This window comes from Palaemon carinicauda, chromosome 33, assembly GCF_036898095.1.
Source record: "Palaemon carinicauda isolate YSFRI2023 chromosome 33, ASM3689809v2, whole genome shotgun sequence".
In the NCBI taxonomy this organism is placed as follows: Eukaryota; Metazoa; Arthropoda; class Malacostraca; order Decapoda; family Palaemonidae; genus Palaemon; species Palaemon carinicauda.
The window spans coordinates 38,553,971-38,571,391 of NC_090757.1; the positions used below are offsets into that span (position 1 = coordinate 38,553,971).

At 36.2% G+C, this 17,421-nt stretch overlaps 4 protein-coding genes across 4 annotated transcripts in view; 3 read left to right on the forward strand and 1 right to left on the reverse strand.

Annotated features, from left to right (window-relative positions):
- Window positions 1–1,524, forward strand: part of LOC137626156 (tropomyosin Tod p 1.0102-like) — a 3,849-nt gene extending 2,325 nt beyond the window's left edge. The window contains exon 3 of the mRNA XM_068357233.1: window positions 946–1,524. Coding sequence (XP_068213334.1) covers window positions 946–1,524 — 579 coding nt within the window. The remainder of the gene's footprint in view (window positions 1–945) is intronic.
- Window positions 1–17,421, reverse strand: part of LOC137625927 (uncharacterized) — a 205,809-nt gene that overhangs the window by 129,413 nt on the left and 58,975 nt on the right. The window lies entirely within an intron of this gene.
- LOC137626157 (tropomyosin alpha-4 chain-like) lies at window positions 1,685–2,954 on the forward strand. Its single transcript, XM_068357234.1, has 2 exons — window positions 1,685–1,859; window positions 2,218–2,954. Exons 1-2 carry the CDS (start codon window positions 1,685–1,687, stop codon window positions 2,952–2,954), a joined length of 912 nt encoding a protein of 303 aa, XP_068213335.1.
- LOC137626158 (saposin-like protein 11) lies at window positions 5,072–5,758 on the forward strand. Its single transcript, XM_068357235.1, has one exon. It carries the CDS (start codon window positions 5,072–5,074, stop codon window positions 5,756–5,758), a length of 687 nt encoding a protein of 228 aa, XP_068213336.1.

Consider the following 17,421-nt stretch of genomic DNA (forward strand, 5'->3'; position numbering starts at 1 on the left):
AAATCTACAGTAATAGTTCGGTAAAAAAATCTATAAAGTAAAAACATTACGGGTTTTCGAGAACAATTCAGGTTTTCAGTCCGACATTGAAAAATATAATCAAAAGTTTTAAAAAGCCCATTGTATTTTTACCCTCTTAATATATTTTATACAGAAACATTACTGTATTTTTGTATGCCCAAAATATGATGATAAAAATAATGAAAACTAAAATCTTGATGAAAATCTAAACGAATGGGGTATCTGGTGTAAAAAAAAAAAAAAAAACTACATCTGAATATTACTGTAGCAATATTAATAATTGATTGATTAATTGATTTTGAATTTTCTGTTATCTCGATATCAAAGGTCATTGACTCCGATAGCATTTGTTATAGATAAAGATTAAAAGGAAATTCATTTAAATGCCATAAAATCAAAGACGTCCTTTTTAAAATTAAATAACTTTCAGAAGACCTGCTTCTGAAATAATCTAAAAACACAGCTAGCAGAGTACAACACACAATGATAATGAACGTGAAATATCCTTGGAAGAAGGGAAATCAACAACTACTCATGCAAATGAGAACGAACATTCTCTCTCTCTCTCTCTCTCTCTCTCTCTCTCTCTCTCTCTCTCTCTCTCTCTCTCTCTCTCTCTGAAGGCAACAAGCGACTACGTAACTTTGGCCACATCCCGTCGCCTTCCGTTATCGACTATAACCCTTCAGAAGCTCCTGTTGAGTCTTCAGGAATTAACGTCTCAAGGTATTGGGGCTCGTCTCAAGAAGATCAACTGTGGAATTAAACAAACTAGGTGTGGCGGCCGTGCGTGCATGTGTTTATATGTATGTGTGTACTGTATGTGTGTGTGTTTATTCACTTGTTTACAATGACGCTGCCTTGGCCTTTCTACGTGGGTGTTCCTTATTGACGAGATCTAGGTCAACCAATTTATTTTGGCAGAGAAATATTGAAGCAATTGAAAGAAATATTGACGCGATTGAACGAAATATTGAGGCGATTGAAAGAAATATTGAGGCGATTGAAAGAAATATTGATGCAATTGACAGAAATATTGAGGCGATTGAACGAAATATTGAGGCGATTGACAGAAATATTGAGGCGATTGAACGAAATATTGAGGTGATTGAAAGAAATATTGAAGCAATTGAAGGAAATATTGAAGCGATTGAACAAAATATTGAGGCGATTGAAAGAAATATTGAAGCGATTAAACAAAATATTGAAGCGAATGAACGAAATACTGAAGCGACTGAACGAAATACTGAAGCAATTGAAAGGAATATTGAAGGGATTGAAAAAAATATTGAAGCGATTAAAAGAAATATTGAAGCGATTGAAAGAAATATTAAAGCGATTGAAGGAAATATTAACAAAATTGAACGAAATGTTGATGTGATTGAACGAAATATTGAAGCGATTAAAAGAAATATTGAAGCGATTGAACAAGATATTGAAGCGAATGAACGAAATACTGAAGAGATTGAACGAAATATTGAAGCGATTGAACGAAATATTTAAGCGATTGAAGGAAATATAGAAGCGATTGAAAAAAATATTAAAGCGATTGAAGGAAATGTTGATGCAATTGAACGAAATATTGAAGCGATTGAAGGAAATGTCGACGCAATTGAACGAAATATTGAAGTGATTGAAAGAAATATTGAAGCGATTGAAGGAAATGTTGACACAATTGAACGAAATATTGAAGCGATTGAAAAAAATATTGAAGCGATTGAAGGAAATGTTGATGCAATTGTACAAAATATTGAAACGATTGAAGAAAATATTTAAGCGATTGAAGGAAATGTTGATGCAATTGAACGAAATACTGAAGCGATTGAAAAAAAATAGAAGCGATTGAAGGAAATGTTGATGCAATTGAACGAAATATTGATGCGATTGGAGGAAATGTTGACGCAATTGAACAAAATATTGAAGTGATTGAAGGAAATATTGAAGCGATTGAAGGAAATGTTGATGCAATTGAACGAAATATTGAAGCGATTAAACGAAATATTGAAGCGATTGAAGGAAATGTTGACTTAATTGAACAAAATATTGAAGCGATTAAACAAAATATTGAAGCGATTAAACGTAATATTGAAGCGATTAAACGAAATATTGAAGCAATTGAAGGAAATGTTGACGCAATTGAACAAAACATTGAAGCGATTAAACGAAATATTGAAGCGATTAAATGAAATATTGAAGCGATTGAAGGAAATGTTGACTCAATTGAACCAAATATTGAAGCAATTGAAGGAAATGTTGACGCAATTGAACAAAATATTGAAGCGATTGAAGGAAATGTTGACGCAATTGAACGAAATATTGAAGTGATTGAAAGAAATATTGAAGCGATTGAAGGAAATGTTGACGCAATTGAACGAAATATTGAAGCGATTGAAAGAAATATAGAAGCGATTGAGGGAAATGTTGACGCAATTGAACGAAACATTGAAGCGATTAAACAAAATATTGAAGTGATTGAGGGAAATGTTGAAGCAATTGAAGGAAATGTTGACGCAATTGAACGAAATATTGAAGTGATTGAAAGAAATATTGAAGCGATTGAAGGAAATATTGAAGCGATTGAAGGAAATATTGAAGCGATTGAAAGAAATATTGAAGCGATTGAAGGAAATGTTGACGCAATTGAACGAAATATTGAAGCGATTGAAGGAAATATTGAAGCAATTGAAGGAAATATTGAAGCGATTGAAAGAAATATTGAAGCGATTGAACGAAATATGGAGGCGATTGAAAGAAATAATGAAGCGATTGAACAAAATATTGAAGCGAATGAACGAAATACTGAAGAGATTGAAGGAAATACTGAAGCAATTGAAAGAAATATTGAAGCGATTGAACGAAATATTGAAGCGATTGAAAGAAATATTGAAGCGATTGAACGAAATATAGAGCAATTGAAAGAAATATTGAAGTGATTGAAGGAAATGTTGACGCAATTGAACGAAATATTAAAGTGATTGAAGGAAATGTTGACGCAACTGAACGAAATATTGAAGCGATTGAAGGAAATGTTGACGCAATTGAACGAAATATTGAGGCGATTGAAAGAAATATTGAAGCGATTGAACAAAATATTGAAGCGAATGAACGAAATACTGAAGCGATTGAACGAAATACTGAAGCAATTGAAAGAAATATTGAAGCGATTGAACGAAATACTGAAGCAATTGAAAGAAATATTGAAGCGATTGAACGAAATATTGAAGCGATTGAAAGATATATTGAAGCAATTGAACGAAATATAGAGCGATTGAAAGAAATATTGAAGTGATTGAAGGAAATGTTGACGCGATTGAACGAAATATTGACGCGATTGAACAAAATGTTGACGCGATTGAACGAAATATTGAAGCGATTGAACGAAATGTTGACGCGATTGAACGAAATATAGAAGCGATTGAAGGAAATGTTGACGCAATTGAAGGAAATGTTGAGATGATTGAACGAAATGTTGACGCGATTGAACGAAATGTTGACGCGATTGAACGAAATATTGACGCGGTTGAACGAAATGTTGACACGATTGAACGAAATATTGAAGCGATTTAACGAAATGTTGACGCAATTGGACGAAATATTGAAGCGATTGAAGGAAATGTTGACGCAATTGAACGAAATATTGAAGCGATTGAAGGAAATGTTGACGCAATTGAACGAAATATTGAAGCGATTAAACGAAATATTGAATCAACTGATCTGTCACAGAAAGATTTGTTTTTATTTTTTACCTATTGATCCATATTGTATAAGATTAAGATTTATCTGTTATTCTAATATCTCTATATATTAAGACAATGAGTATCCACACATTAAGCTAATAATAATAATAATAATAATAATAATGATGATAATAATAGTAGTAGTAGTAGTAGTAGTAGTAGTAGTAGTAAACTCAACGTTTCGATTTCTCATCGTCCAGTCCCTGGCCAGGCTTCCTTTACCACTGGCCCCCTTCATAAATAAAAATAATGACAGCCCATTTGGACCTCTCCATCAGATTAACATTTTAAAAACAAACCATTAAAATTTATTTTCAATAAGTTGAGCTATTCTCTCGAAAGGCAATGCTTGCCAAACCATCATCTATCATAAAAAGGTCAAGTTTCCCAAACGAACATGCCAGAAGCATGGCCTTACTACAGTGTCAGTTCTGTTATAAGGACCTTCTACTAATTTGGGATTATTTCCAATCATATTTCATGTTTACAGATAATCCTTCACAAGCAATGAGACTGGATAAAACGGAATTAATTGAAATGGGAAAGATTAAAACCAGATACCTGAACTGAAACTGGAGAGGCAAACACTAGTTTCGAACTAAAGTACAGCATAGACGGATAAAGTAAAGTTACACACGCGCACACACACACATATACTGTATATATATATATATATATATATATATATATATATATATATATATATATATATATATATATATATATATATATACATGTATATATATACATGTATATATATTACACACACACTTATATTTATATATATATATATATATATATATTACACATACATATATATATATATGAGAGAGAGAGAGAGAGAGAGAGAGAGAGAGAGAGAGAGAGAGAGAGAGAGAGAGAGAGAGAGAGAGAGAGAGAGAGAGATGGCATCGCAAAAAAAAAAAAAGGAATATGAAGCTTTAGGTTCCAGAACTCCTATGGCATTAAATGGTAAGTCAGCCTTATGAATTTGCCCCAGATTATGTGCACTGACGACATTACCAACGTGGTTCCAAAGAGGTAACCGAAGATCAAGAAGACACTACGATAAAAGCAGCAACGGAAGCAATGGGTGGCAATTCTGAACCTGACAATAAGAGAGGCTAAACAGAGGGGTCTGTCCCCTTCTAGGATACTCCTTCCTTCATCCCTTGGAGGAAATCCTCCTAGCATCATCCTTCCCCCACCTTTACCCTTCCTCAACCAGAGGCTTGATGCCTCTTCATATAATAAAAACACACCTTTACCCTTCCTCAACCAGAGGCTTGGTGCCTCTTCATATAATAAAAACAATGACTTTTACATTAATAAAAGTGGCTGATTATCCTTTATCCCTTACCCCTTCATCCCAAAATCCTACAATAAAAGGGACTGATTATCCTTTATCCCTTACCCCTTCATCCCACAATCCTACAATAAAAGTGGCTGATTATCCTTTATCCCTTACCCCTTCATCCCAAAATCCTACAATAAAAGTGTCTGATTATCCTTTATCCCTTACACCTGCATCCCAAAATCCTACGATAAAAGTGACTGATTATCCTTTATCCCTTACCCCTTCATCCCAAAATCCTACAATAAAAGTGACTGATTATCCTTTATCCCTTACCCTTTCATCCCAAAATCCTACAATAAAAGTGACTGATTATCCTTTATCCCTTATCCCTTCATCCCAAAATCCTACAATAAAAGTGACTGATTATCCTTTATCCCTTATCCCTTCATCCCAAAATCCTACAATAAAAGTGACTGATTATCCTTTATCCCTTACCCCTTCATCCCAAAATCCTACAATAAAAGTGACTGATTATCCTTTAGCCCTTACCCTTTCATCCCAAAATCCTACAATAAAAGTGACTGATTATCCTTTATCCCTTACCCCTTCATCGCAAAATCCTACAATAAAAGTGACTGATTATCCTTTATTCCTTACCCCTTCATCCCAAAATCCTACAATAAAAGTGGCTGATTATCCTTAACCTTATCCTTATCCCACCTCCTCACCTCTTATCTGTCAGTGATCGCGCGCATTACCAACTAAAGGAATCTACACGCGTCAGTTTTCCCTACTTGATCATGTCAGGCCCTGGCCCTGGCGAAGCTCAGGGTGTGAATAGCCAACATGATGTTCCCATAATTGAAGGAAACCATTTTCTCAACTATAGCACAGATGTTTAGTCATATTTCAATGGACTCCTTGTCTCACGCCACTTTATATAATTCATCACGAAATTTATTGGTCAGCATCGTTTGATTTATGAAGCACCCTACCCCCTCCCAATAAAAAACAAGTCAATGGGCGGCATTCGTAAAGAAAAGGATATGCTTATACTTGCAAAATATGAAGGAAATCCTTCTACTTGTATTCATAAACATTTCAAGCAAAAGCTTCTACTTTTAGAGCAAAAGCATATCCTTATAATCACATAAAAGTAAATGGTTATACATAAAGAAGACCCTTTACTTCATATAAAGAGCATATGCTTCGAAAAAGCTGAGTCTGGTCAGTAGCAGACTGCAGTTCGAAGAGAAAGGTTGTTCTGTCCGATTCTCAGCACGATGGCAGATTTTGTGGATGTGAGGCATGTTAAACAATACATGCCCCGTTTACCCACACTTGATCGTGATTTCAAGATGTTATTCCGTTTTGAAGAACAAAATGTACAGTGGCTTGCGGACAGATATCTTGTCCACACCTGGAATCTCGATGAAATATCAAGGTTAAGCCATAACTTGGTGATATGCATTTTACATTTGCTTTTGCATGTATAAACAGTTGGGAGAATACGAAGGCTGCTGTATTTAGGGATGTATGTATGTACAAACAGTATATATGTATGTATGTATGTATGGATGTATGTATATGTATATGTATATATATATATATATATATATATATATATATATATATATATATATATATATATATGTATATGTATGTATATATATATGTGTGTGTGTACAGTAAATGCAAATATACTGTATTTATATAATATATAAATATAGTATATATATATATATATATATATATATATATATATATATATTATATACATATATATGTATGTATATATTATATATATATGTATATGTATGTATATATATGAGTATATATATATATATATATATATATATATATATATATATATATGTATGTATGTATGTATATATACATCGTATAAACATACATATATACAGAATATTCATACACTGCAAAAGCTTATATACATGCATGTATATACACATATATAAACTATATATATACAGTATATATATATATATATATATATATATATATATATATACTGTAAATAAATATATATATATATATATATGTATATATATATATATATATATATATATATATATATATATATATATATCGATTCGTACCAGAAATAAATTGTTCTAAATCTCAAACCTGAAATAATTTAGCTGAAACCAACTATTTCAATTCGGTTTGCTTTAAACCTTAATTACCCCTCGCCCTTCGTTCGTGTATCTCAAAAGTTTCCTTCAAACTGCAAAGTTGAGCGTTTAGCATCTTCAAAACTTTTCAACTCAAATCCATAAATCAAATCACGTAGTTTATTATTATTATTATTATTATTATTATTATTATTATTATTATTATTATTATTATTATTATTATTATTATTATTATTATTATTATTATTGCTGTTGTTGTTATCAAACAAGAATGGAATTTTTCGCGAGCCCTAAACGAATTCGGAAGAAAATCTTCTCGGATTTCCGAATGGCTTCAGAAGAAATAGCCATAGACTTAGCATGGAATTCTGAATGCTTCCAGAACGGAATCTCAGAACGGTATCGGAAGAAAACTTTCTCAGATTTCCAAATGGCTTTAGAAGAAATAACCATAGACTTAGCATGGAATTCTGAATGCCTCCAGAACGGAATCTCAGAACGGTTTCGGAAGAAAACTTTCCCGAATTTCCAAGTCTTCAAAGTACATAGCCGTATACTTAACATGGATTTCTGAATGACTCCAGAGCTGAAATTTCCAGGTGCAGTCCTGAACGACTCCTCCCCGAGCTTCAAATGACTTCTGAAGACCTGATCTTCATTTTTTCAAACGTAGCCTGCAACGCCTCACATGATCTGTATGTACAGTAGCTGGCGAAATCTAACCAAGGAATTGCGCGTCAATAAGAGTAAGAGGAAATGAGTTGATGACTGGGAGAAGGATTTCACTTAACTCGCAGAGATCGCGTTTTGGCGGAATAGGAAGCTGACGGTAAGAATTATGTGTTACGTCTTCGGAACACCATCAACTACAAATGGTTTTGGTTGCTGCCGAAGTTGCCAATCGTTCGTTTTATATCGCCCTACCTATAGAAAGACACGGGATCTTCCGTTGGCAGCTGAGCTTTGAAGATCATAATGTATATGCCTTGAAGGATCCTTTGCTTGGGCTTTTACGACGATGTCTTATTAAAGGAGACTCTTGGAAAAAGTACGAGGCTTTGTATCGATGCAAAAACGGATTGCGGGGGAATGAGGATGGAGGCAGAATGGTTCAACTGAACGGTGAGTGACGTGTAGTTCTTCAACAGGATTGTCCCAAAATTCGCCATTGAAGTAAGGACATATCCAGACGAAATTGGTAAATATATTATGTTGCTCGTCATTAACTTAGGCATGATAGTGTATGCGGAGAAATCGATAGTATTCACCTCTTTACTCATTGCCCAGATAGGTAAAGAATAAATGCCTTCAATTTCCCTGAGGAATCTGACGAAGTGAGGACTCGCGGCACTGAAATCTCTTTTGAAATCTAGAAGGACACTGACGAACTAAGGAAAAGAGACAATGAAATCTCGAAAGAAACAGATAATCTAATGAAAGAAGATCTTGAAAACTAGAAGACAGGAGAGAACAGCGAAGAGGAGCCTCTAATGCCAGAGGTGAGACACCTAAAAATAGAGAGCCTCTAATGCTAGAAGTAAGGCACCTCAAAATATAGATCGAAGACCCTCTAATGCTAAAAGTATGGAACCTAGAAATATATGTCAAAGAACTTGTAATGCTAGAAATGTGGGAGCTAAAGAGGGAGGTCAAAGAACTTCTAATGTTAGAGGTGTGGGAGCTATAAAGAAAGGTCAAAGAACTTCTAATGCTTGAGGTAAGGGAGCTAAAAAGAGGTCAAAGAACTTCTAATGCTAGAGATGTGGGAGCTAAAAACAGGTCAAAGAACTTCTAATGCTAGAAGTGTGGGAGCTAAAAAGAAGTCAAAGAACTTCTAATGCTAGAGGTGTGGGAGCTAAAAAGAGGTCAAACAACCTCTAATGCTAGAGGTGTGGGAGCTAAAAAGAGGTCAAAGAACTTCTAATGCAAGGGGTGGGGGAGCTAAAAAAAGGTCAAAGAACTTCTAATGCAAGAGGTGTGAGAGCTAAAAAGAGGTCAAAAAACTTCTAATGCAAGGGGTGTGGGAACTAAAAAGAGGTCAAAGAACTTCTAATGCAAGGGGTGTGGGAGCTAAAAAGAGGTCAAAGAACTTCTAATGCAAGGGGTTGGGAGCTAAAAAGAGGTCAAAGAACTTCTAATGCATGGGATGGGGAAGCTTAAAAGAGGTCAAAGAACTTCTAATGCAAGGGGTGTGGGAACTAAAAAGAGGTCAAAGAACTTCTAATGCAAGGGGTTGGGAGCTAAAAAGAGATCAAAGAACTTTTAATGCAAGGTGTGGAGGAGCTAAAAAGAGGTCAAAGAACTTCCAATGCAAGGGGAGGGGAAGCTAAAAAGAGGTCAAAGAACTTCTAAGGCAAGGGGTGGGGAAGCTTAAAAGAGGTCAAAGAACTTCTAAGGCAAGAGGTGTGGGAGCTAAAAAGAGGTCAAAGAACTTCTAATGCAAGGGGTGGGGGAGCTAAAAAGAGGTCAAAGAACTTCTAATGCAAGGGGTGGGGGAGCTAAAAAGAGGTCAAAGTACTTCTAATGCAAGGGGAGGGGGAGCTATAAAGAGGTCAAAGAACTTCTAATGCAAGGCGTATGGGGAGCTAAAAAGAGGTCAAAGAACTTCTAATGCAAGGGGTGGGGGAGCTAAAAACAGGTCAAAGAACTTCAAATGCAAGGGGTGTGGGAGCTAAAAAGAGGTCAAAGAACTTCTAATGCAAGGGGTGGGGAAGCTTAAAAGAGGTCAAAGAACTTATAATGCAAGGGGTGGGGGAGCTAAAAAGAGGTCAAAGAACTTCTAATGCAAGGGGTGGGGGAGCTAAAAAGAGGTCAAAGAACTTCTAATGCAAGGGGTGGGGAAGCTAAAAAGAGGTCAAAGAACTTCTAATGCAAGGGGTATGGGAGCTAAAAAGATGTCAAAGAACTTCTAATGCAAGGGGTGGGGGAGCTAAAAAGAGGTCAAAGAACTTCTAATGCAAGGGGCATGGGAGCTAAAAAGAGGTCAAAGAACTTCTAATGCAAGGGTGGGGAAGCTAAAAAAAGGTCAAAGAACTTCTAATGCAAGGGGTGGGGAAGCTAAAAAGAGGTCAAAGAACTTCTAATGCAAGGGGCATGGGAGCTAAAAAGAGGTCAAAGAACTTCTAATGCAAGGGTGGGGAAGCTAAAAAAAGGTCAAAGAACTTCTAATGCAAGGGGTGGGGAAGCTAAAAAGAGGTCAAAGAACTTCTAATGCAAGGGGCATGGGAGCTAAAAAGAGGTCAAAGAACTTCTAATGCAAGGGTGGGGAAGCTAGAAAAAGGTCAAAGAACTTCTAATGCAAGGGGTGGGGAAGCTAAAAAGAGGTCAAAGAACTTCTAATGCAAGGGGCATGGGAGCTAAAAAGAGGTCAAAGAACTTCTAATGCAAGGGTGGGGAAGCTAAAAAAAGGTCAAAGAACTTCTAATGCAAGGGGTGGGGAAGCTAAAAAGAGGTCAAAGAACTTCTAATGCAAGGGGCATGGGAGCTAAAAAGAGGTCAAAGAACTTCTAATGCAAGGGTGGGGAAGCTAAAAAAAGGTCAAAGAACTTCTAATGCAAGGGGTGGGGAAGCTAAAAAGAGGTCAAAGAACTTCTAATGCAAGGGGCATGGGAGCTAAAAAGAGGTCAAAGAACTTGTAATGCAAGGGTGGGGAAGCTAAAAAAAGGTCAAAGAACTTCTAATGCAAGGGGTGGGGAAGCTAAAAAGAGGTCAAAGAACTTCTAATGCAAGGGGCATGGGAGCTAAAAAGAGGTCAAAGAACTTCTAATGCAAGGGTGGGGAAGCTAAAAAAAGGTCAAAGAACTTCTAATGCAAGGGGTGAGGAAGCTAAAAAGAGGTCAAAGAACTTCTAATGCAAGGGGCATGGGAGCTAAAAAGAGGTCAAAGAACTTCTAATGCAAGGGTGGGGAAGCTAAAAAAAGGTCAAAGAACTTCTAATGCAAGGGGTGGGGAAGCTTAAAAGAGGTCAAAGAACTTATAATGCAAGGGGTATGGGAGCTAAAAAGAGGTAAAAAAACTTCTAATGCAAGGGGTGGGGGAGCTAAAAACAGGTCAAAGAACTTCAAATGCAAGGGGTGTGGGAGCTAAAAAGAGGTCAAAGAACTTCTAATGCAAGGGGTGGGGAAGCTTAAAAGAGGTCAAAGAACTTATAATGCAAGGGGTATGGGAGCTAAAAAGATGTCAAAGAACTTCTAATGCAAGGGGTGGGGGAGCTAAAAAGAGGTCAAAGAACTTCTAATGCAAGGGGCATGGGAGCTAAAAAGAGGTCAAAGAACTTCTAATGCAAGGGTGGGGAAGCTAAAAAAAGGTCAAAGAACTTCTAATGCAAGGGGTGGGGAAGCTAAAAAGAGGTCAAAGAACTTCTAATGCAAGGGGTGGGGAAGCTAAAAAGAGGTCAAAGAACTTCTAATGCAAGGGGTGGGGAAGCTAAAAAGAGGTCAAAGAACTTCTAATGCAAGGGGTGGGGAAGCTAAAAAGAGGTCAAAGAACTTCTAATGCAAGGGGTGGGGAAGCTAAAAAGAAGTCAAAGAACTTCTAATGCAAGGGGTGGGGGAGCTAAAAAGAGGTCAAAGAACTTCTAATGCAAGGGGTGGGGAAGCTAAAAAGAGGTCAAAGAACTTCTAATGCAAGGGTGGGGAAGCTAAAAAGAGGTCAAAGAACTTCTAATGCAAGGGGTGGGGAAGCTAAAAAGAGGTCAAAGAACTTCTAATGCAAGGGGTGGGGAAGCTAAAAAGAGGTCAAAGAACTTCTAATGCAAGGGGTGGGGAAGCTAAAAAGAGGTCAAAGAACTTCTAATGCAAGGGGTGGGGAAGCTAAAAAGAGGTCAAAGAACTTCTAATGCAAGGGGTGGGGAAGCTAAAAAGAGGTCAAAGAACTTCTAATGCAAGGGTGGGGGAGCTAAAAAGAGGTCAAAGAACTTCTAATGCAAGGGGTGGGGAAGCTAAAAAGAGGTCAAAGAACTTCTAATGCAAGGGGTGTGGGAGTTAAAAAGAGGTCAAAGAACTTCTAATGCAAGGGGTGGGGGAGCTAAAAAGAGGTCAAAGAACTTCTAATGCAAGGGGTGGGGGAGCTAAAAAGAGGTCAAAGAACTTCTAAGGCAAGAGGTGTGGAAGCTAAAAAGAGGTCAAAGAATTTCTAATGCAAGGGGTGTGGGAGTTGAAAAGAGGTCAAAGAACTTCTAATGCAAGGGGTGTGGGAGCTAAAAAGAGGTCAATGAACTTCTAATGCAAGGGGTGGGGGAGCTAAAAAGAGGTAAAAGAACTTCTAATGCAAGGGGTGTGGGAGCTAAAAAGAGGTCAAAGAACTTCTAATGCACGGGGTGTGGGAGCTAAAAAGAGGTCAAAGAACTTCTAATGCAAGGGGTGTGGGAGCTAAAAAGAGGTCAAAGAACTTCTAATGCAAGGGGTGGGGGAGCTAAAAAGAGGTCAAAGAACTGCTAATGCAAGGGGTGGGGGAGCTAAAAAGAGGTCAAAGAACTTCTAATGCAAGGGGTGGGGGAGCTAAAAAGAGGTCAAAGAACTTCTAATGCAAGGGGTGGAGGAGCTAAAAAGAGGTCAAAGAACTTCTAATGCAAGGGGTGGGGGAGCTAAAAAGAGGTCAAAGAACTGCTAATGCAAGGGGTGGGGGAGCTAAAAAGAGGTCAAAGAACTTCTAATGCAAGGGGTGGGGGAGCTAAAAAGAGGTCAAAGAACTGCTAATGCAAGGGGTGGGAGAGCTAAAAAGAGGTCAAAGAACTTCTAATGCAAGGGGTGGGGGAGCTAAAAAGAGGTCAAAGAACTTCTAATGCAAGGGGTGGGGGAGCTAAAAAGAGGTCAAAGAACTTCTAATGCATGGGGCGGGGGATAGATGTCGCCAGCGAGGCTTTGGGGAAGGCGCAGCGGCGTCTGTGTTCTTTCTGATGCGTAAACTTAATTAAATACAAGTAAAAACAGGGCATTAAATACGTATTATAAATACTAAACTCTTTCTTATCTTGACAGCACAAATGAAATCTTACAAGTTCCAACATGTAACTAAGCACTCCCGAAACACGAGTCAACCTTTTACTTCTGCTTGGAGGATATCCTCGCAAGTAAAAGGTAATCATTATGAATATGGAGAGAAAGATTTGCTTAGGCTTCTACCTTTTGCTTCAGAGAATTGCCTTGTACTTCTACCTTTTGCTTCAGAGAATTACCCTGTACTTCTACCTTATGCTTACAAGGATATCCTTCATTTTTATGAATACCTGAGAATGACATTTCTTAATGGTTTTATCCTTTTCACCATTTGGTCTTGTTTAAAAAAATAAACTTTCGTACTTGAAATTATTTCTTATGACTCCTCTTTATTCATAACATGCACGTAACATTTTGAATGTCTTCATCGCTTACCTCAGACTTTCCAGAACGCTGATAACCGACAAGATATACAGGGTGGGAGGTATAGTCCAGAGGTCTAAGCCTCACTTTTTAATATTTCTTTTTCTTTATCTAAATCAACACGCACATTAATAAGTGACTTTCTTAAGATCAGTTCTGAATATAAGCGACTTCCAGACACGGCAGACAAATAAATTGAAAAAGGCGTTTGTTTTAAGGCTCTAGAACAGAAATTTATCTATCATCAAAATGGCATTTCCTTCAAACCTCTTTAATAAGCATTTCTCTTCCATAAGCATATCGTAGCTGCACTTCTCAACCAGCATGACGAAATTCGTCCCGCTTCATCCGTGCCTTAGTATTGTAATATAATTCATTATTTGAACCCGTATTTCCAATATTTGTTACTTCGTCACAATGTTTAATAGTCTAATTTGGTTGTTCTTTAGTTGAGGCTGGGATGATTTGTTTACCAATTATAATGGTAGCTAGCAGAAATTGCGATACGTGACTTCTGTTTTGGAAATTAAATGTTCAAGTTTATATATATATATATATATATATATATATATATATATATATATATATATATATATATATATATATATATATATATATTTTAAATAATGAACTAGTCCTCCTTCAATGAGTTTCGAGTTTGTTTAGTTACCGATTGGTTTTGGTCTGCGAGCAGAGGTAAGAACTTCATCGTCCCTTATACTAACGGGTAACGCTCATGACTACTAATCGTTACAGTATATAGTGCAAAGACAAAGTGCTGATCATCTAACTTCAATTCTCAATCCCCAAAACCCAATGCAAGCACAAGTTTGTACTCTCAGTCACAGCAAAAGGGCTTGAGTCAGCTGTTAAATTAATAAGTCTTACGTTTGAGACTTGTATCCAATGTATTTCAAGAACTGATAGTGAAACGAAGCCAAATGCAATGCGCATTACTGAGCTTGTTCCTTATCAAATCAGCTGTTAATGCATGCATAAGTACCATGCAGGTGGTAAATTATCAAGAACTAAGTATCATTACAGAATGTCTAATAAAACTATTAAAAGAGATTTAGTTTGGTAAAATATTCCTTTGGGTGGTTTCCCTACTAATGAATGTTATTTACGCTAAAACGAAACGTGAAAAATTTCAAAGCTGCTCGAAAAAAATTGACTTTGAATTCACGAAATCACACCTACAACCTAAAACCGTTTACTTAAAAGCGAAATGGTAATCATTCCTACAATTAACATTATATTAATAATAAAGTAATTTTCTCATTAACAATAAATAATAAAATGATGCTAATAACAAAAACAACATATTAATGCATAATATATAATACGAGAAATACAGGGAAAAAACAGGTGTGGCCAACCATTTGACATCACCTAAGGGGTTAACTACTATACTGTGATTATTCAGTGACTACTTTTCTCTTGGTTAGGGTAGAGAGACTCTTTAGCTATGGTAAGCAACTCGTTTGGGAGAAGGACACTCCAAAATCAAACCTTTGTTCTCTAGTCTTAGTTAGTGTCATAGCCTCTATACAATGGCCTACCACTGTCTTGGGTTAGAGTTCTCTTGCTTGAGGGTACATTCGGGCACACTATTCTATTTAATTTATCTTTCTCTTGCTTCGTTCAAGTCTTTATAGTTTATATGTGTATGTGTATATACAGTAAGTATATATCTATATATATATATATATATATATATATATATATATATGTATGTATGTATATGTATATATATATATATATATATATATATATATATATATATATATATATATGTATACATATATACCGTATATATATATATATATATATATATATATATATATATATATATATATATATATATACTGTATATATATATATATACATATACACATATATATACATATACACACACACACACACATATATATATATATATATATATATATAAAACGAAAAAATATTCTGTGCCTGTCTTTCACTGTGAGGAGTGGTTCGGCCGTACCATTTAGGCAGTGTTTGTTGATGTCTGGCTGTGTTGCTTGGCAGGGCAGTTGTATGACCCTGCCAACAGACTGGGCACGTGGGCGATACCCACGTTGGACAAATGAAGCCAAGGAGACAGGCCGGGCCACTATCGCGACCTTCGAAAAACCAAGTGAAATAAAAAAATAAAAAAAACTCTAACAAATACGGAGACTGACCTCAAGGAACTTTTAAAAGACGATTGTTCATAGACGGAATTCATCTAACTTTTGATTATCTGCTATCATATTTGAGAGAGAGAGAGAGAGAGAGAGAGAGAGAGAGAGAGAGAGAGAGAGAGAGAGAGAGAGAGAGAGAGAGAGAGAGAGAGAGAGAGAGAGAGAGAGAAAACATCTTGGTCTTCCGGACTGGGGATGAAACCGTAAAACCTAGCTCTACTAAGAATGAATTAGTATGAAATGTTACGTAACAACAACTTTGTCAGCTGTGAAATTCAAGTTACAATGACAATAGCATCAACAAATACAGAAGTAAAAGCATCTAGTATTTTATATCGATCATCTACAAATGAGAGCTAGATACCATATGAGCGCTGAACACTTTCCTGACGATCTAAATGTGGTATGTATGCTAGGATGCTTATAAGACGCACTATGGATCGGGAGTGGACAAAGAAGTATTATAACGGAATCAGAGACGCCGTTGAAAACAATGAAAATTATACAAAATGAAAACCTCAAGATAGATACGACTGGGGAAATCTAACAGAGGCCCTTTGCACCAATAGGCGTAGGAGATGATGATGATGAAATCGTATAATTAAAAAAAATTTTGAAAGAGGAAAAACCGGATAAAAGGACATAATTATGAGTTGATTACCAATTACATAACACTATTATTCGTATAAAATCATTATTTCTTCTCACTAGGAAGTCTATGTGATCCTACACTTGACAGATAGCCATTGAAGAATTGCCTCCTACAAATCAAATCGTGTAGATTTCTTATCCAGGTCTCCAACAGCGAGGAATTCACTTTAAATACCTTCAATAAAATAATAAAACTAAAGCATTCAAAACTTTTTATGACTACTTTAAATATAATTAATTCACAGCAACATAGAATATTTGTAAGTAATAACAATCAATAACATCTCCAGGTTAATTCTACTTAAAATACCCTACGGCAGCATATTATAGACGGCAGCTTGGACCACACTACTAATGATATTAATATAATGATGACAGCTGGTAAACATAAGGGGAAAGTCTATAGAATACCTGGTTTACCCATGAGCGATCCAAACTGAGTCCTCTGTGCAGACTGATTTACCAGCCTTTGTTTTCCGGTATTTACTATTTTACAGTTTGCTTGTACGGGAGATGGTGTTCGGTATTCCACTCTTTTCCTCCATTTCTACATTAAATAGTTGGGTTAATATGTTTGATATCGAACCATAAATTTTAAAGACCGTTATCAAATTATCTAAGCACAAATCAAAAATAATTTTGAGCGTGTTTCCATCTAATCGTGTAGACATTGCATAAGGGGAACCCAGAGTGGTTGATATCGACCACAAAGATTGGTGGGCACTATACAGTACAAGGGGTCAATAGATGCCTGACACGAGAATAGTTACAGAAGGTTTCAAACTACTAGAACCTAGATACATGTCTAATGTAGGCTCTAGACTCTAGAGCCTTTAAATATGCGGCCCCGAGACAATACAACAAGCTCCCACGAGACATCCTAATAATTGAAGATATTAAGGCTTTCAATAGTAAACTGAAGACTTTCTTATTATGCTAGTGCTTCGATGGTGATGATCTAACAGTAAGCGGACAATACGCATTGTGAAATGTTAA